The sequence below is a fragment of the Cariama cristata genome, unplaced genomic scaffold, assembly GCF_000690535.1.
Source record: "Cariama cristata isolate BGI_N322 unplaced genomic scaffold, ASM69053v1 scaffold12238, whole genome shotgun sequence".
In the NCBI taxonomy this organism is placed as follows: domain Eukaryota; kingdom Metazoa; phylum Chordata; class Aves; order Cariamiformes; family Cariamidae; genus Cariama; species Cariama cristata.
In genome coordinates, this window is record NW_009630697.1 from 18027 (window position 1) to 40324 (window position 22298).

A 22298-nucleotide genomic window follows, 5' to 3' on the forward strand; every position below is an offset into this window, starting at 1 on the left:
AAAAGCTATCTGGATATTCTCCAAGATATCACAAAATTAGTCTATTTAGATCAACTCAAATCAAAATTCTATTTTACAAAATTTACAATTTGATTATTAATTTATATTAACACATTTTCATTGTGATTTGTATCATTAACCAAGAGTTGGTTCTCTTTTATGGAAAAGTGCTCTCACCTGGATTTAATAAAATTAGACAGACTAGGGCAGCATCCAAAATGGAAGAGACATTATTTAAACCATCAGAGGACAGCAGGTCAGGCAGAGTTTGGAAATTAATACATTTCCCATTACCACTTTGGACCACATTAACAACATAAGACAGTCACAAAAAGTTCAACAGAGCTTCTCACTCCACTTTCAAGGAAATCCCACCTTAATCAGTAAATTAATTCCTCCACAATATTATGTCATAGGCTTAAAATTTAACAGATAATGTCCATTCCTTTAATGATCAATGCAGCAAGACTTTGAAAATGCTGAAGTTTGGATAGTATGATCATGAGACCGCACCACAGAGAACATAAATGTAAACATTATACTTGGGTTTGATATTTTTCAGTTAAAGTACAGTACAAACCCTTTTTTCCCAACTAGTTTTTGCTGTTGTTTTTTTTTTCTTTCATAAAAGCACATACAATAAAATATGTACATAGAGAAGTTAGAAACATTTGAAAGCATCTTAAAAAAGTAAATATGAGACTTAGAATATCTTGAGTGTGCTGAAGGCACCATTGCTACTCTACTGGGAATGCGTCCTCTCATTTATCAGCCTACCAATGCAGTATCCCTTTCTGTATTACTCAGCACCAAGAGTCGGAAGGTATCTATGGAAGTTGAGGGCATTTAGGGCCTAGTATAGGATATTCTTTTCTTCAAGACAATAATGGAACTAGACAATATAGTAGTAATTGAAGTCCAGATTCTTCTTGAACACTTAGAGATTATTAATTTTTTTTTTTACTTTATAGTGTCCAACACTACCATTTATTCCAGAGAATCAAACAAAAATAGTAAGAAAAAACAACACATTGATGATTCCCACCAACAGGAACTGCAGAGCTACAAACTAGCTCAGCTACAAAAATGGAGATCACTCTAATAACCAACTAAGTCCACGCTAATACTCGTCCATGCTATTTGTGGATATTAAACAGTGATGACAGCCAAGGGTCAAACACTGTTCAAATGGGCATGAGAGATATATGTGTATATATTAAAAATATATATACTTATTTTACTAGTTCCATTTAGTAATAAAAAACATTCTTCATGGGTGTTTCTTCAGTGTGTCACATTTGCAAGTAAGGAGAAAATACTTTAAGCGCTTGTCTTGATGGGGAGCTATTCTAGGCAAGACGTATTTAAGCTGACAAAGAGAAGGCTGGTTCTTTTTTTTTTTAAAGAAAATTTCTTAGTTCCTTTATATGCATAGCAGTCTTAAATGGAATTACAAATAGATCAAATTAAACACAATATTTTAATGCCATTTTCCTACTGCCACTTTTCTATTGCATATCTACATTCAGCCTACCATGTTATTGGTAAGTTATAGGTTACAATCAAATCTACAGATGCAGTTGTCAATACCAATGAGAAATAATCAATTTTCAGATTGCTCATCTGAGGGAAATTCACACTGGATTACAACAATCAGAGCCTAATTTCTTCCATTCCCACTCTTGGTGGACAGGAAGTAGCACAATAATTTCCAGCCATCAGCAGGTCAGACAGATATAACTATAATCACTATATATGTCTGAGATGGTGACCACACTTGTTAGCCAAAAACTTAAAAATCCAAGCATATAGAAGGGATACTGCCACTTTCCATTCCCATGAGTCTTGTTAGATGTAGACACTCAAAATTCTTCTTCTTCAACAGCAAAGTTATTTTGCTTCTTCCGAACATTCCAGTGTAAACACTCAGCCAAGCTTTCAAACCAGTCGCTCACAGGATCTCGGAAACAGATCGAAGGAAGGGGATAGCAAGAGGTAGTGATGCTAATACTGCAACAACACAGGAATACCCCAGTCAGTCAAGGATAGTGAATAGCAATTTTTAAACAACAAAATCTTCTATTCACTAGCTACCATAGTGCTATGTTCAGCCAATTTGGTAAAACAGCGAGTTTCCATAATCAAGCAATAACCAAGTCTGTAGGCTCATCTAAGCAGAGCAAACACATGGCTTAAAACTGTGAACAGATTCACTGTGGACAGCATTCTTTGACACAGTAAGAATACTGAACCTACTCCATGATGTCCTGCAGTCTTTTACTGGTCTCCACAGCAACAACACAGGGACAAAGGAAAATGTAAGTCACCACCTTGGCCTTTAAGTTTCAAGTTTTAAGTATAAGCAACAGCACTAAGAAGTGTAGCACCTAACAAAGGGCCAAATCTCATGTTTGAATCCTTACTAGTCTCCAAAACCATTCTACAGATCTTTCAACCTCAGAGGAAATACAAACAGTTCAAGATGGAGTGTCATGCCAGCTATACATTTTCCTTCCTGGCAACTTGTATGGACCAAGACAAAAAAAAAAGAGGTCATCCTGAATAGCAAAGACTACTAGTCACATATCACACAGTTGCCTTAAATCACCTCCCATTAGGATAAGCCACCACCTTTCGCACATAAAAACTGAGGAAACTTCACACACTGCATTCTGCTCACTCAAGGCAATAGCATCGCAAGTGATCACAACCATTCACTAAGTTAACACAGTTTAAACCATACGGCATTACTCAGAGCCACTGCTTACATGCAACTCCTGCTGGTTTACATCTTTTCAAACTTCTAAGATTTATCTTTAAGTTAAATTTACAGAATTTTCTCAAGACATGTCCATCTTCCTTGCCAAGCATGCAATGTTTACATGCTTTTGCCTTAACATTTCACTTGCTTTCATAGGAAGATCTAAAAAACCCAAGTTAGAAACTAAATATTTTTAGCACAGTTTGTGCTGTAAGAGGTGTTAGGGTTTATAAAAGCTTGTTTCTTCACTGCTAGCAACCCTTTTGACAGATGTTAGAGAATGAGAGAAGTGCATGAATCAGTATTTTCTATACTTATAGAGATGCTACAATCAGAAAAAGGCTTGACCTGTCTCCATGGCATATTTCCTGCCTCTTCCTTCCATCAAATGAAACCCATGCTGTATTCCTGGCATCCGGGGAGAGCATAATCTGAAAAAGAGCAAAGAACTAAACCTCAGGTCCAAAACCTATTTTTCAAGAGCAAGGAACAAACACCTCCTCCACCCTCCCTCTAAGTTCAGAATTGACTCTTTGCAACTTTACAGTTGCACTGAAATTCGTAATCTGTCCATAACAACAGTGCAGTAACATACACACAGGTTCCAAAACTTCATTTCATGTTTGGTATACATACATATATCTTTCTACATGCAGTGAACCCCCTCTTCATAAGTACAAGCTCATAAACCAGAAAGACCTTCCAGTTATGGTCAGTGCATGCTTTAAGTCAGTTACATGAGTTGACTTAGCATCTCTTTCAATAAAAATAAAGTTAATCCAGAAAAATAGATTTTAATATATAATGAATCTAAAGCTGTCAAGTTTAGCAAGTTTGCTCATATTTAACTTACATTCCTATTAAGAGAAAAGAATTGACTACCATTGGGCAATAACACTCACTGACATGAAAGTAATTGTGGATTGAGAGCAGTGCTATGAATAAATATTTGATTTATGTTGTAAAACAGGAACAAAAAACCCTGGTATACACTTAATGCTAATCTTCTAACACGCCTAGGAAAGCCCTTCTAAACATACTAGCTCTCGTCTACTTTAAGTAGACTGGAGGCTTGTAACAGATACTAGAAGCAGAAACGGATTCTTCATTACACATGGGTATTTGTTAAAAATATACATTAACTAAATCCATTTTATATTCAGCTACTACATGCCTCTCTTTCTGCAAGACAATATTAACAAAAAATAATTAGTGAATTGCAGATAACTACCAATATACTCAAAATCTGCAATATTTGTTGTTTTAGCCATGAAACCAGACTTTTTCATCCCCTTAAACACCACTGATTTACATGCACTTTAGCCAAAGTTATGTAAAACCTTATTAGTCAGAATGCAAATGCATGTTTTCCTATTTTGCAGAACGTTACACAACTACAATCCAGTAGGAAGTAGTGTAAAATGTTCTGCTAGTAGGTATATTATTTTGAACAAAGATGCATTCTTCAACCAGACTTGATCTGGTCCTCCTACAAATAAAAGAATGCAGGAGATACACAGCATTCCTAACCTCTTCTGCTTTGGTCAGATTCACATGGTTATTACAAAAGTTTTTAACTTCGAAAGAGAAATAACATAACAGAAGCTCACCTTGAGTTCCACTCCAGCAGGAACAACAATAGGTCTGAAAGACAACGAGTGAGGGCAGATTGGGGTGATCATTATTGCAGGAACATTTGGATGAATCATAGAAGCTCCTGCTGCAGCTGCATATGCAGTGCTACCAGTCGGCGTGGAGACAATGACTCCTGTGAAGGGAGCAAAAATTTCACTTTCATTACAATCAATGTGTTATTTTGGAAGACAGCTAAGAAATAGCACTGTTATGAAAATGAAGCAGAGAATGTCTCAACTTGCATTTCACAGGAGAATTGCAGTCCAATACACAAAAAGTCAGAAACTCTCTTCTAATCCTGGCACAGCATATTCATCCTAAAGCTTCATGTAAGTTGCATAAACTTCTAAATCTCAGGTTACACAAATCGGTAACAGTGACATTCATTGTTTTAAGGGTAAGAACTTTAAAGATGAACTTCTGTATTTCATGAGTTGCCTTCAGCAAATTCCAGATATCCAAGGCAAATCTTTTCTGAGCTATTTCTTGCCCTTAGCCCTAACGTATCATACCCAAAGAAACTGCCACTTGCCTTCACAAGTCCATAAACAAAGCTTACAACACTTTGATGCTTTGTTGTGGAACACTTTAGTTACCAATGAATAAACATACCACTCTTTGCACACTAACGTTTTCTGTCACCATCAAACTGAACCTTGAGATTTTGTTTCCATGTGAGAAAATCCTCCAGTAAAATAGCAGCAGTCTACACACAAACAATAAGCAATTTAACTTAAGAAGCAGGCTCACCATCTCCTTGCACTGTTGTTATCAGGTGTCCATCTAGAAAGACATCTACATTGGAAAGGTAAGAAGAAGGACCACGATCTACTACAACTTCATTCAGGACCTGCCATGACATCAAATGTTACACCAGTTAGCTATTGCTGACTTGGCAATGTAACAAATGACAAGCCGAAACATGCTTTCCAGATCTTTGAAACATTCATGCGGACTTCATACCTGCCAAATTAGACTCTCTTTACACTTCTGTCTTACCAAGTGCCAGCTGAAGTTTTTAGCTGTTAAGAATTATTCCCAGAAGCTGGTTACTAATAATGTGCAGGGTTTTTCTTTTCACTTATAAAAATCTTTGGGATATTCTATTTTTGTTTTCAAAATGGAAGGAAAATATTACTACCGGGAAGTACAATATTAACACTTAGGACTGCAGAAAGTAATGATGTATACCATTTCCTCATTATTTAATGCACATATTGTGAATTAGAGCAATATGGATCAGTCCCACACTACTGGGCTAATGTAAGTAAACTAATGAAAAGGGGAAAGTTATAATAAAACAAGTACAAAGCAATTTACAAACAGCATCTTAGTTCTTTTGCTTATTTTGCCCTCTGACCTGATATTGCATAATTTGCTTGCCCACTTCTTTCTCTATATTTGTAGACACTACTCCATTTTCTTCTATACCATTTTGTACTGTCATTTTCTCTCTGTGCTCCTTTACTACTTTCACTTTCAGCCTGCTTCGTAGAACAAGTGCTGCATTGCCTAGAAGTGAAATATAGGAGAAAGCACACAAAAATGGTATGTTAGTAAAGCAAATAAAACCTTGTAATGACTAGCAAACTGTATGAAATGCCATCCGCCTATCGCCCGTGCTTTCAACATTCCCAATTTCATTCACAAGATAATTGTCTACACTTGGTTAAAGCTCAAAACTGATTTTTAGTAGTAATGAGCAAAACTGAAATCAAATTTGAACCCAGTCCTTCCTCCCCTTCCTCATCATGTAAAAAGAAAATTTAAGTTTTATATGGATGGACACGATCAAGATTGGAAACCACTGTTAGGCTCATGTGATCTTCACCTAAGACAAAAGCTAAGCTTAAATAAAATTAGTGCATCAGAAACACCTATTAAAAGAGAACATTCTAGAACATTCTAGCAATGCGAGAATTTTAAACATCTTTTCAGGAATCCACTTTGGATGCAAGCCAAATAACCTCGTATTGAACAAATAAAGTATTTCTTTCCTCAAATATTTTGTTTGCCTGACTTCTCAGTATTTAAGCACTGCACTGCTTAGAGAAACAGACTAGCACAGACTTCAGAACTACACTCTATTTGTATGCTTAGCTGTCGTTTAATGTAAGTTCTGCATCATCTTATACTTTTTTACGCCACACAGGACGTTATTTCTTGGCCATTTTCCACTACACAACAGTACAAGAAAGCAGCAGTGAATAGGTCAATGCAATGCAATACTTTTGTTAGTTTAGTATACATCTCTTGAGACTTAATCTTACAGGACAACCTAAATAAGTTGGTTAAGAAAATTTACTAGTCTTGGAAGAAGCTACAGAAAACGTAACAAACAGAAACACCACACCTTGTCCCCTTAAATTTACCTTCTATAACCTGAGTGACTTGGGACTGAAAATTCTCAAAATTAAATGGAGTAAGAAATCCAAGGGATCCCAGATGAAAAGCCATAACTGGAGGTACACTACCCTATCAATAAAGAAAAGAATTTAAAAGCTACTGAATAAAAGCATTTCATACTTCAACTAATTGCCTGTAAATATTTTGACTACTGATGTAACTTCAACTGTGCATAATAAAAACAACACATTATACACATTATTTTCAGAAGGTATAGGGTAAAACAGGCTTGATGGAAAAAAGGCACGAACAGTAAAGGACAAATGCCGAACTCAATTACAAAGGAAAAAAAACAAAAACAAAAACAAAAACTATCCTTCAAATATTTCAAAACGAAAAGAGATGTTTAAGTCTATTTCCCATAAAGACCAACCTGGAAAAGCGAAGAAGCGTAAAGCAAGGTCCCATCTCCTCCCAGGCATATGATAAAGTCTATCTGATTGGAGATATCATCATAATCTAGAAGCAACATTGAAATACAAGTTTTGAATTCAGGAAATTAAGACTGTTGATAAAACTAACAGAAATCAAGTGCAGCATGCCAACATTCACTCACAAATATAAAAAAACCCACAACTAAGATATAACAACAGCTGTTTGCAAAAGACACATTAGTTTAACAAACTTGACTCAACGACTAAGGAAATACAAAGACAAATAAGCAATATAATTCAACTTTACTTTCAAGAAATCATTACCATACCTTCTCTGAAGGTACAAAATTTCTTCTTCACTGGTCCAAAATTATCATCATTAGCTATAGCGGGGTCTTCCAATACTTTTTTTTCTACATACACTATCATATTGTTCTCCTTAAGAGAGGTAAGATAAGCTTGTTAATAACATCTTAAAAAGACAAAATATTTTACTCTTCACCATATTTTGCATTAGTTTAAAACATATAAATAATATTTTACAGAAGTAGTCTGCATATGCTGGTTGCGGGGTTTATTTTTAAAGTGTGGTCTAATTCTAATGAGAATTTTGCAGCATGCACAGACCATCTAATAAAATAAACTAAACTCTGGAACACAGATTACACAATACAGTAACATTGCTGTTTCTTGGAGGCTTAAAGGACTAAAGCTTTTTACATCCCATTCCCTGTAATTTAGAACTGCAAACAGAACAAAGGAAAGTTTCTACTTTACTTTCTCTTTTAAGCTCTGTACTTAGAGTACTTCAGTAATGATCTTAAGTTCTGAAACAAGTTTTACTGTTTCCAGTGGCAATGGATAACACGATTTCTTTGCACTATGTTATTCTGCACATTCCACATTCAACAGAATCAGTAACTGAAAACCGTTTAGATGTAAAAATTGTAATTATGGTAAAAAATGGAATTTACATTTCATTACCTCAGTAAGATACACACAAAGCTCTTTAAAAGGCTGCAGCAGACTGGCATCACGTATCTTTTTAATAACAAGGACGCTCTTGGGAGGTTTGTTCCATGTCAACCGCTGGCTTGCTGGATCCTGAATGTGCCTAGAGAACAGAAAAAAGACAACTTTACTACATTTTACTTTGACAACGTTCTGGTCTGTTAAGAATATATCCTTAAGCATAATTGCACACAGTCCTAGACCAATAGAAAGAAGAATGCAAGAGTTCATATTATAATGATGCTTTTTGCCCCACGAAACCAATCAATGCTTTACTACATTAAGATGTTAACAGTATTAAGGTGTCCATTCTTGTAACTGCTATCAAGATCATAACATGTGCAAATAGGGACTTTAATAGAAGCACTACAAAAGCTCTTAGATCAACTTTTTGAACTAACTGACATCTTCCCTGGTGCTTCCAGTTATAATGTTTTCTTCTACCTTGTTTTAGTACTCCCTCCTCTTAAGCTGACTCAAAATACGGAGAAACATCCAATTAGAGAATCAGAAAAAGCTACAGCATAAAAGTTTTTCCCCATTCAATACTCTAAGTCAAACAGCTTAAGTCAATGTCAATTTGAAAAATAGTGCAATAGTTCCAACGTAAATACTGGTTTTTTTCTTTTCAGCAATGTTTCCTTCAGTATTTTTTCACTGATACAGTATACAATTACAGTTTTCTCAATACAGTTTGAAGCCTGTAGATGCAGACACAAATTTTACAGTTTTTCTACGAATGCTAAACAACACTATCATAAGAGAAGGGCACACAGTCATCTGTACAAAATCCTCAAGATAAGTCTTAGCAACTATCAAAAACGTGCAGTATATAAACTCTATTCTAGGAAGTCTGCACTTGCAACTCTTATACCTCCTATCGTAAAGCTTCATAAATAAAGAGCTTAAACAGGAACAGGTGCCTGTACATTTCTACTCCAGGCAAACATTACAGATACGTAAGCATATGTAACTTTTGTGCAAAACTTCTTTAAAACTCCAACCTATATGTTAATTTGATTTTTAGTGTTGATCCCAAAACAAGTTTATCTGCTTAAAGTAGCACAACTACTACTTAAAATTTTTAAAAAAAACACAAAATTTAACTCTGAAAAGTATTTTAAAACTACTGTCTGCCTATGTCAGGACAGCACTCTAAGACTTGAGAACCTCAAGAACTAAATATACGTACACAAATAATTTTGTGGCTTTCAAGAGGGTTCAGTAACAGAACCCTCATGATGCTTTATAAAACATTTAGTCGGTTTAGGAACACCTAGCTGTATTTTCCTTCTTCTTTTATATCTACTTCTAAGCTACATAATTTTACAGTTGTATTTCACATACAACAAGCATCCTGTCCTTTTCCATCCAGTGCAGATATAATCCATAAAGCAAAGCAGATTAGTATAAATGCTGAACAAGCCAAATTTACAGAGAGATTTGGATTTAGCACTTCAAGGGTTAAAATAAAACAGATGATGATGCTGGAGACGGAATAACCTGTTCATTTTTCTTTCCAGAATGCCTATATTGTACATATAAAAGCAGCAGAAACTATAGATTAAATAAGTAGTCTAATACTAATAATGTTTACTAACAAACAGTACTGTCTCTCTCTCTAAATATTATTATGTAACACAAAAGAACACAAATACGCATTTACACTCAGTATCACATACAGGCTTTCAACATTACATTATGCTTTATAACATAAACATTCATTGTATTTTACAGTCAAGGAATCACAGAATAGTGGAGATTGGAAGGCACCTCTGGAGATAGTCTAGTCCAATCCCCTGGCTCAGTGTAAGGGTGTTTTGAAGATACCACACTCAGTCTCAAATATTGCCATGAATCTGAGATTACTATGAATTTGGAAGGCTTCCCCTGACTTAACTAACCAACCAATAGCTAAACTGAAAATAAAATAGAATAAAAATTTTAAAAAATAAGAAAAGGAAGAGTTGCATTAATGTGTTTACTGCTGCCAAACAGTTGCAAAGCAACTGAAACTGGAGTTTTATATGCTATTTCCAATACAAACTGTGATTAAAGAAGCATTTCCTATACTAAAATGCACTTCATAAAATTAAATTCCTCAAATCTCAATACTGTTAAAAGGCAAAAAATACACGTAGCAAAACCACCCCCAAAACCATTTCATGATGATTAGGCTACCTTCTAAAGCTGGCAAAGAACTAAAGACTGGAACACTGCTTTTCACTTAATAAACCTAGAACTAATACAGACTTCATTCAAACAAAAGACAGTCTACCTATTTCAACTGTACTCACCAATTCCACGTAGTTCTGCTAAAAGAAAGATCATTCATAACATGCTTTAAGATCTTCATATTTCTTTCCAAAAGTGAGGCAAATGCAACAGCTCAAAAACTACTAAAAAATAAAGCTGAGGCTTTTATCACTTATTAATAAACTGCTACCTCAAAAGAAACCATTTTTCTCTGAAAATTTTTTCCCAGTGAAGTACTTCAATCAGTTCCAATAAAAAGTTGTGAGGCTTTACAGAAAAATCCTGTATAAAACACTTACTAGAAATCTTTAGAGGCAAGATTTCATAAGAAAAATCCCATTTCGAGGAACAGTTTAAAAACAGGTATTTGACCTCCCCTCTCCTCAACAACACATGCACCTGATTCTTTTTTCCACTGAATAGTCATACAATTCATCTGGTCAGCTTACATAACAGTCTTCGGAAGGTAGGTTTTTCAATACAATCATCAACACTAGCACTTAAAGAGACACCAAGACCTTCACTAACTTATGCCTGTACCTAAAAACTAAAATTTTCTGTTAAAAAAAGTCCCTCCAGCAAAGAGCGCTGAACAATATTACTGACTGTAGAGAAGAAAAACCCAAACAAAAAAGTTTTGCTTGTTTTCAGAAGCCACAAGAAAAACCTTACATATAGTAAGAAGAGTAATTTACAATTTAGTCTTCAAATAGTCCTTTCCTTCACTGACCTGAGAGCACCCTTTCCTCCCCAGCTATTCTGAACACTGCATAAGCAGTCTTTTCCCTGGCAAGCAGTGTGTGTTTAATATTGCCTGCAGCTTCTGTACTCAACTGATCTTGACACTATCATTATATTGTACATGCTGGCCCAGCCCATGGGGAGGAGCATGGTTCAGAGTCAGGCGGGTAAACGTACAGCGCAAGCTGGGTTTTCAGATGAACTGCAGCACTCCAAGGCAACAACTTTAGACCACACAGAAAGAATGAGGAAGCTAAGAGTTATTGTACACTGCAAGATTTCCACCATACCTTCGTAGGAAAAGTTATATGAATTTTTATGTGAAATGGCTATGGTTGGGGTTTTTTTCCAAAATAGATATTCTGAGCTATGAAAAAGCTCCCATTAGTTTAGGTAGTAGATAGTGGGCCTAAGAACATCACATGAATTAGTAATGTAAAACCAGTAAAATTAATTTCCTTTTAAGTCTGTTAGCCTGCAGAAAGTATTCCAACTGACAGAACCACTATAAAACCATACAGGGAAATACCAATTACGTTCTATCCTGGGAGAAGAAAAAAAAAAAAAGATACATTCAAAACCACATTATACTTTCCAGCATTCAGATCAAGCTAATGCACATCTAACGAGGTTTTACTTGGGAATACAGTTCAGCAGCGCTATTCATTCTCCTCTCAGACTGACTTTTTACATGGTCAATGTGTGATAAAAAACGGCAAACCAATTTTGGCAATGCAGACCCCAAGCTGGCAATCAAGCAACATGAAAATCTCTAAATATCAGGTAAAATGCAAACAATGCTGATTAGAGGGTGAATAGTGGAAAAGCAAACTTTTTTCTTTCACATAGAATAAGCATAATACCATTCATTTGACAAGTACTTACATAATCGTTTTAGGATTCTGCAGCATACAGGCCTTTGGTCCAAATGTAGTCACTGGGCATGGTCCATGCAAGGAGCGTGTTCTCCTAAATATAGATATATATATATAAAAATAATCAGTAAGTAAAAGAAATGCGATGACAAACTGGGTATAATTAGTTCCCCAACCACCAAAACCACTTTGAAAATCTGCACTAAGCAATACAGGGCAAAGTACATTTCTTAAATCTACATTTGTGGTCGACCAGCCAATGTAATTTTACAAGTATTGGCTCCCAAGTTTCAAATCTAAAATTTAATTCCTGTACCTACTCCTTGAAAGCAATTTTAATCAAAGCCTCACTCACAGTTTATCCCCTCCACATAGTGAGTAATCACTTCCTAAACATTAGTACCAGGCACATATTCTTCTTGATTTCATTTCATCTTCACTTTGCACAAAGAAAGCATCACAGCCTCAAAGAAGATATGATCAAGTTTTCTCAAGTTGGTTCTGTGAATTCATGTCAAACCTGCAAAAACTCTATTTAGTCTCAACTCTTCTGGACACTACAATGCAGAACAATACATGTGTCTCAGAGACCAAAAGAACGTGCAGATAAATTCCAAATTATAAAAACATAATCCATTTTCAAGGTCTCACTACTATGAAAAGGAAAATTCCCATGTTTAAGAAACAAAGCACAGATAATTCCTGTTTCAGAATTCTCTATGTAATTCTTACATATTTAAAAAAACTTCAATTTTTTTTCAAGCTAGAGTAAGAAGGAATTTAAATAACCCAAGGACACGTTTTTCAACTCCTCAATTTGTTTTAATCCTAAATAATAGTTAACATGATAGCATAAGCAAGTATTTAACACTCAACCAGGTACCCGAGTAGTAGCTGACTGAATATTTCAGATTTTCTAGGAAGTTATTAAATAACATCGACAAATTATCAAATGACAGACTTGTGGCAACATTCAAAAGAAACTCAAAGTATCTCTGTAATAACACTAGCTGAGCAAAAGAGCAGCAGCACTCAGTTTTTAATACGTAATTCAGTAGTCTCACAACCTTCACTTAACACGTGTGCCTAACCAACTAATTAAAACACAAAACATAAGCCAGGCCTTTTGTTTATATAGTATAAGCACTTTCTCTTCCGCAATATTTTGGCATGCGCTAATTTCTGTTGACAGTGAGCAAGCAAACAACTAAGCATACAAACAAAAAAATAAACCCAAGACTGTTGTTTTCAGGCCATGTTCTCATAAAAAAAAACAACAACCTACAATGACTGTTGGTTGTGTGTCATTACTGTGTGTATAGCGTTAGTCTGCATCAATTCCTAAGTGACATCAGCTTCACTGCTGCAGACACAATAACCATGATACTTTCTTTTCTGTGTTTCTTGAAGCACTACATCTTATCTAAGAGCACACAGTTTTAGAACAGGACATGCAGAACGATTAAATCTGGTATAAACACACCTAAAATAGCTTAATGACTGCTCTTCATCTCAATAAAGTACAGTAACATACATAAATTAGGTTTCCCAGTGCAAGTCTTGTCAAGCATTTACAATGAAATCTCCAACACGAAAGCAACACCTTCAGATTTTTTTGCCATGGTGAAATCACAGTAATGGTGTCCCAATCATTTAAACACTACTTTTGTTGTTTAAATATTTGCACTTAATAAATGACTAAAATGTAAATCCTTCAATTCTAAGGTATATGGAGATAGATATCTGCAGTACTAGGCCTTAGTTTTGAATGGGTAGGAAAAATGCTGATTTTTTCCATTTATTTATCCAGTAAGAGCTAATATGATTTTTGTCTTCAAATACACAGGAGCTCTGAAATGTCATTTATCCTTCAATTTAAATCCCATCCAGAATACAAGATTACTCCTAGCTCTAGGATAAGATTACCTGGAGGCAGTCAGAACTGTTCTGCCTTACTTCCCTCCCACCTCCTTCAGCAAATCTGTAAATAGGAGTAAAACTTACTCAAGTCATGTAACTGTTGAAGCATTATGTAAACGCTATTAGAATTATTCCATTAAAAAGAAGGGGGAAAATATGCCTTTCCTGTGCTTAATTCAATTAACACAGGAACTGGTAATTAATCTATTGCTTGGCAGTAACAAACCATTACTGCACTGCCTTCTATTGTGTATATTATAAAGCAGCTCAGACCAGCCCGATGACTCACTCTTAGTACTAAAAAACCCTCAGAAATCTAATAAAAATCAATAACAGATAACAAGTTAAAGAGATATAATTAAGGAATAATAGCAACATCTTATTTGTTCCACATCTAATAAAATATGTGTGTGTAAGATTTGAATTCCAATAAAGAAAATGAGCATTTAATTTCCTACATCTAACACACAGAAGTGATACTTGTTTTTCAAATAATTTTTTTCCATTTGTAAGTGCAGGCATGACTAATCCAGTCAGATAAGGTTACTACCAAGTGTTTTCTAAAATTTACCTTATTTATATTAAAACAGAAAAACAAGCAAGGACTGACATAATTAGAGATTAATGTGTGTACCAATACTTGTAAAGGAATGGTAAGTCTCTATCTATTTGTGAACAATTACACTGGAAATCAGGATAGTTAAATAACACCCTGGCAACATCACCTCCCACTTCTTGCTCCACTCATGCTTCTCCCAAATAACTGTCTCTTTTGCCTTCTTTCAACACAGGTCATTATTCCATGCCACTCCCTGTAATTGGCTAAACTCTGTTCCTACAAGAGGCATTAAATATCCACATCTGACCTCCACAACATTCAAAGTTTTCTCTGCAAGCTCTAATTAATAATTGGTATACATTTTTGTTAAGATTTAACTTGGTTTTATTAGTACTCAATCTATGCACTGTTCAATCAATAGAAGGTAAAATGTCTGAGTGAACAGAATTTAAAGTTGTTTGTAGTAAGACTGTCTTTGCTAAGAAAGAACAGCAATGCACTAGGAATTATACATCTTTTAGAAGAAATGTACTTGTCAATTCAAAGCAGACAGGCAACTACTTCAATCCGAATACTACACAGCAAGCCTGAGATCACTTTCCGACATTCTGCAAAATGCCTTGCAACAATTTTACACTAAATTGAAGACAGGCAGTAAATGAATGCAGAGCATCTTAATGAAAAAAAAAAAACCAACTCGTAGAAAATAACCCTAATTCAAATCCAAAATCAGTAGGGTCTACAAAGACCACTTCTGGTTTTAAAAAGTAGTTATTTAGCTAGAAGATAACAATACACAAAACTTTAGACCACATAGTCTTTTGCACAGGTTGACTGAAGTCTACATCTTAAAGGTTTAAGTGGAGAAGGGAAAAAACCACCAGTTTTACAGCACACTTTTAATGTGAAGTCTTACATATTGACTACAACCCACAACACAGTAGCTAGAACAGTACCGTCAGAGCACAGTCCTTTGTGAACGTTTTCCGAAAGCATTAAAGTACACTGACTTTCTGAACTACCTATGCAAAGCAAGTATTTTCCTAACCTTTTAGCCTCTTCAGATAAAAGCTTTTATTACGCCTCCCTTCACCACAAAGCTTCCCCCTGCTATCTTCAGCCTCACCCATATATGCTCTGCCTTGCAAGAGCATTCCTACCAGCAAAGCAGTAACTCTGGACGAGAATTTCATCTGTTGAGAAACTTCTCCAAGATTCTGTCCGTGCTTTTATAGAGGGTCACAATGTAAGTAAGGTAAAGTTCTGCTATGCTTCCCACAAGATCAAGGCACACTGCAACCACAGCATACTATTCAATATTTACAACGGGTCCAAAGATCACAAATCAAAAGTTCTATCCAAGTTCTCCGCATGACAAGAGCCTCGCAACCAGATTAGAAATTTGGCTCAAAGAAAAAAATGGGCGTTTCCCGCTGCGAAACAATCTGCAAGCACAAACTTACTTTGTGCTGCCTCATGTTACCACATAACCTAAATACTCATACAGGTTTTTAATACACAGCACTACAGCTTTAGCTAGAGCATTTGTAAAAATTTGCAGAAGTGTCTCTACTGTTGATTGACTCTTTTTTGAGACTATGAACTCTGCAGATACCTGTTTTGACAGTCATGCCATTTTGATTACAGGTCTGCTCTTCGTCTACCCCACCCCACCTTTAACTTCCTGCCTTCATTTTGGACTAACAACTTTTTGAAGTGCATTTTAAGAATCTCTTAAAAACAACTTGTTGAGCAAGAGGTAACATTCTGTCTACTAATTAAAGATCCGGAACCAAGCACAAAACTGTTCCTTTCTTGTGACCCGAGCTACTATCAAGCTATGAATAACATAGCTCAATACAGATGCATTTGTATTTTACTGCTGAAAGGTACTTAACTTGTGAAGCTATGTTGAAATATGACAAATATTATAGTATTCCAAGTTCAAAGCTACTCCAAAACCCTGAAGTCAAGTACTTGGGCACAATGGGTTCCTCAAATTTGAAAATTAATATTTGGTGTTTACCTGCTTATAAACAATAACCTTCTAAGCTTTTATACTTTAAGAACTTCTCCTAGCTGGAAACACACCCATGCTTTCTCAACTAACTTTCTTACTAAAAAATAATTTCAATACATGACGTTACAGATAGCAGCTTTATGCACAGTTTGACTTCAAAAAAAGGATCTATTACCTTTCACAGAGACATTTCTAAATGCAAACACTTCAGTGAATCCCGACTCTGACATACTCACTTCAGACAGCATTTAAATGGCATACACAAAGCAAATGAGTAATGTGTTGTCTTGCTGAAGCTGTATATGCACATATAGAACGTTGTTGAAATATCTATCAAAAAGCAATTTAAGATTGACCAAGAAACACTGAAACAGAAGGCAGGCCTCACAACCAGCCAGGACCTATTTACATGAATGTCAGTTTAGAGATGACCATCTACATGGCTCCTTCAGAAAATAGAGTTCTTTTGACAGCATGGACTACAATCGCATGGTTCACTAATCATCTCCCTCTCTATTTATTACCACAAACCACTATTTTTATATCACTTGTTCATTATCACTTGTCACAGCTGCAAGGCTATGGTTACATAAAAAGAGGAGTGAAAATTAAAAATCTAGATTTATTTTTTTTAAAATTTTTCTTAGAAGTAGCAACAATAGGAAGAACCAAAAGCCATACCGGAATTCTTTGGTGCTTCCTAGAGCTGGTGAAGCAGACAAACTTCGTGACTTAGCTCGTCCCCGGCTACTATTGCTCCACTCCTCATCATCATGACATGTTGAGCAATGATATGCAGAATCTGAGCCCACATCAGCCTTACTGGTACACAGTTTTTCTCGATTCATCTCCATACCGGAAGTGAAGGAACCTCAGTGAGAGAGAAATTCAATTCCTGTGGAAAAAATAGCAGGAGAAAGGGGACAGGGAGGAGAGAGAAGAAAAATTTCAGTATTAGCAAAGCTAATAGAGTAAGTATTAAACACTGAGTTTACACACTTTGACAAACACTTCTCAAAAGGATCTGGGCAATTGAGAAGTTCTTCAAGGTAATCAGAAGACACTGGAAGGAAAAATGACCAGAATTAAAACATGTATGCTCCCAGATGTAGAAGAGGCTCAATACAAAGTTGTTTCAAGACCAGCACAGATTCACATCTCCAGTTATCTAAGGGATAAAATAAATTTATTTTAGATGCTGAAGAGGAAGAAAAGTTTTAAATATTTGCCAAGGAATCAAGACTCAGGAAAAACTACAAAGTCTCCTATTAGTTAATACATACATTGAACAGATAAAACTAGAATACTTGAAGCTATAGAAGAAAAAAAACCTGTCAAAGTAAGCAAAAAAATAATGCAATATAGATAACCTTAATAAACTTCAGTTCTTCACAAAAACGAGATTAATACCAAGCTGAGAAGAGAGAAAAACAAGTCGGAGGACGATACTGAAGTTCTTAAATCATTTGTGATAAACTGGGGAGATGGTCCAAAACAAACAAGATGAAGTAAGGACAAATGCAAAGTATTTCAGTTCCACAAATAATCAGCACAAATAAAAGATAAACTGCTAGTTAGACAGCAATTTTGCAGAAGTGAAAAAAAACAATTAAACCCCAAACTTTAAATAATCATCCTTCCCCAAAAGTACTAGAAATCCTGTATGTAAGTTCTCATCACAATTTGAAGCAAGCAGAAGAAGCCTTATCAGAATATAAATAGAAAGCTTTCAGTGTATGAATAAACACTAAACTATAAACAAGTATATCTAAAATAACGCAGTCTAGAGGAACAGTACATTCCTCAAGTCAGTGGGTTTCAACACAGGGAAAAAGCTGGTTAATGAAAAATTTGCAGATCTTTCTAAAACAGTTTCATCACTTTGGATGTGCTTCCCACTGTATCCTGTAGAGAACGGACCATAACATTACTGTAACCATTAAAATGGACTATGGCTCTGGAAAATAGTCACAGAATAATGATATTTGGCTGTAAAGTTACCAGACGATGACAATCTCCACAATTTTACAAGTACTATGTTCCACAGCATCCCAACTTCTAGATAACAAAAGCATCGATAAAATGAAGTTGTAATTTTGCTCCTACTGTTGATCAGGCTTACCCTAAGAGAACACCACTACAGAGGTACAATTACTGTCATCCTTTAATAATTTATAAGATCCTGCACTTGCAAAGATATCAATGTTTAGTCGTTGGTTACTCATTGCTTAACAGCACCTGTGACCATGACTTGGGAAATAGTAATTTCAACACATTTATAATTTTTTACAACTAAAATTAGAAAAGTGTAACTCCATTTTTAAACAACTTCCAACTGGCACAAAATTTATATTGAGCTTATTTATGCACATAATTACTGTGATCGTGCAAGCACATATGTAGAACAGACTGCAAAATCTGACTCAACAACATAAATTATTTTTAATAGATTTTAACTTGTATTACCTTTTATCACAACCTCATCAAGCTTCAGGACTACATTGCTGGCTGGTTGTTTCTGAACCAGCTACAGAAAACAAGTAATTTAGGTATCTGAGTTTCAGAAAAGAAGGGACTTTAAAATGAGATCTTTGGTATCTCTGACTGGAAAGAGTCTTTCACCATCTGTGTGTGCATGAAGAAAGTTCTTACATTGTTTGTTCTTTAAATCATAACCCAAAGTAGCTCACCATTTTTACTTCAGAGATTCCAGATAGACTTGAACAAGCATTTCCGATGGATTCCCCCCCTGCCTCCTCCATGCAAACTGGATTCTGAATTAACAGTCTTCCTCATCAAATACAGCAAGAACCCAAAATTTTAAGTTCTGAATTTTAACAAGGAGGGCTTTATCCAATAGACTTTAAAATAATAATTTTTAAAAGCCATAAAAGGAACTGAGAGAACTAGACACCTATTTACCACCTGCTTGTAGCTACTCACACTGGTAATGCACTTACTAAAGGCCTATCAATCAATATATCTTTTTTTAAAAAAATCTAATACCTTCATTTTTGCTTTTAAATCTAAGGATTATTCCTTATAACCTGAAATCACTCTTGTCTTTGGTATATCTATTTCATAGGGTTCAAACAAGTTTCTCCAGCATCTTTATAAGCCCAGACTTCCACATACTTTACCATCTTTCTGATTTTTAAGGAATTATGGATCTGACTATACCTTTACCGGAGTACCATGCTCTTAGCTAATATTAACCAAAACTATTATAGTGAGTCAAAGTTAATGCTTAGTATACGTGAACACATTCTATTTTGTAGAATTACACAGTAAAAACGCTGGAGATAATTACTCATCAATAAAGGAGATCAGCTCATCGAGAATAATCCAGACAGAAAAAAAATACACTGGTACTGGTGGAGGAGAAAAAGCAGATACCAACAACCAATGCAACTGTGTTTTATTATGAAATTTAGAAACCAGATATTTTCAAAAGAAAGTCTGTGCTCAAAGAATTACCCTAGGAAATTATACAAAATAGTTGTCTTTACCTATATCATCCACTTTCAAAAGTCAGAATTCTAAGTAATTATTCCTTTAAAATCTACACTGCAAAATGCACACACACAAAAATTTGACAAGCCCAGGTAGCTAACAGCACATAATTTTCCCTTGCTTTCTCATTACATAGGTTATCAGCTCCTCGTTCCTTTTTATCCAAACACCGAGAGCTTGATCTGGGCCTAAGAAAGTAAAAATTGCAACAACAGTTAACAAAGTGTATGGAAATGCAACATCTATGAAAGTAGTTTATGGAGAATTAGTTGTCAGTAACTTAACAGTTTATACATACGTATCCTATTCCACCTCATCACTCTTAACGAAGAGGAGCAGAGAACAATAATTTATACAGTAAGCAATAAATAAAGTGTGTTTCTAAGTGACTTTGGACAGACACTGCCAGCAAAGAAAATCAGATTAGCACAAAACTGGAAGTAAGACGGTGTACAGATATACTAAATACAGCCTAAGAACTTGATATTCCCTTCATGTAATACTTTCCAATTCAGGATGTTTTAACTACAGCTTACACCATGTACTGTTTAATTAACGTTCCCTCACAAGACCTTTATTAAGTAAGCAGACTTGACATAAAGACAAAACTATCACTGAACAGCTTCCAGGATTGGATCCAAAAACATATCAACAAACCCGTGAAAAGGCTGCTCTGGTGTAAGTCATGTCCAAAATTTAAAAAAAAAAAAAAAAAGTATTTAGATGTTCAGCATTACAGAATGAAGGACAACTGAGAAAGCGTTAACATTTAACGTTAAATTTCTGCGATGGTGACACAAAGTAGCCAGTTGAGTCACCTCTCACAGGTATCCAGCCTTTCACTGCAGTTTCCCATCAACTCCTCTGTCATTACAAATGAATGCTCCCATGAAGCAGAACTTCACAGAGGTTTCACCAAAACATCTTTCTATAGAAGGATACAATACCATAACATCCCCAAAGCTTTACTACACTGCTCAATTATTATTAAGGAATCGCACTCCAGGTGGACCGTAACAGTCCCAGTTACAAAGGAAGCCTGAAACAACTCCACTAAGCTTTCATATATATGTAAGCCACATCCAGGTGGCCAAGTAAGAGTTATGCGTGCTCACACCTTAAAAAGCCATCTTCTCCACTGTTTGATTACATTGAATAGCATACAAAGCAATATGATCTTTTGATACAAGCAGCTGCATAAGGCTGCATATCATCAAGGAATTAAAGGATGCTTATTAAAAAAAGAAATTAAAGTTATTTTGTAACAAACTTTTCCTGCCTGAAATCATCGTGACTAGAGGATTACTGCAGGGTCCATCCTCAGCAAATATTCACACTACTTTTAATGTGTCTTCCAGACTGCAACATTTCTACTAATTTCTTAGAATTTACATCAGCCATTCAGAACTCCTCATTTTGTATCTTATTATCAACTTTGTATCATGGCATAAAAGGACAATGTTATACCCCAAAACGGTACCACTTGCCCTATTGCTACAGACCCCATTTACTTAATCACTTAATTCTGCGGATAAGTTTTTTTATTATTGTATTTCGCTGAAGAAAGCACTCCAATAGAGGTTACATGCATATGACTCCATCCCTAAAGCACTAAACCTCCTCTCACCCAAAAAAGAAGGAACAACTGTATCAAGTAGACAAAACTTCGGTTTTGGTTTAGTTTAGAACTTCATATTCTAGTGTGCCTGAAGGAAAGAAAAAAAAAATTACATATTGAAATTTAGCGGTGTGACAGCAGTTGAAATTTAGTAGTATGTTTTTTTGATTACATACTTCAGGGCTATTTCTACTAAAAAACAGATAGTATGACTGTCACGTGTTAAATACCAAGGGAAAACAATTCCATTTGTTAACCCTTCCGCTTCGGAAACACCAACACACTCACCTACAACACCAAGGAACAGGCATTAATAACCTAAATCCCATCGCCACCCCTTTACTCCGAAAGGTGGACGTTCAAACCTACAAACGAGGAGGTGAATGGCACACAATGTGATGACCAGGAGATCGCGGGCTAAATTAAGTTGTTTTACTTGCTGTCCTTTCGGGAAACGATCCTACCTCAAGGCTCCTTACGGCTCCCGTTCCTAGAGAGCACCGACGGTGTGTTCCCGTTAAAGAGTCCTCCTAGCTTTGCAGGCGTCACCTCGAAGCCCGCGGAGGGACCAACCTCCCACAGCGTCCCAAGCGCCGACCGCCGCGGGAA

At 35.6% G+C, this 22298-nt stretch overlaps 1 protein-coding gene across 1 annotated transcript; it reads right to left on the bottom strand.

Moving 5' to 3' along the window:
• Positions 1-1490: 1490 nt before the first annotated feature.
• Positions 1491-17412, bottom strand: NADK (NAD kinase). Its single transcript, XM_009705655.1, has 11 exons — positions 17240-17412; positions 12070-12153; positions 8161-8290; positions 7506-7611; positions 7176-7261; positions 6769-6871; positions 5757-5908; positions 5147-5246; positions 4372-4529; positions 3110-3192; positions 1491-2010 (listed from the first exon to the last, which is right to left on the bottom strand). The coding sequence occupies exons 1-11, from the start codon at positions 17410-17412 to the stop codon at positions 1863-1865; spliced, it is 1323 nt and encodes a 440-aa protein (XP_009703957.1). The 3' UTR covers positions 1491-1862.
• Between the last annotated feature and the right edge of the window lie 4886 nt (positions 17413-22298).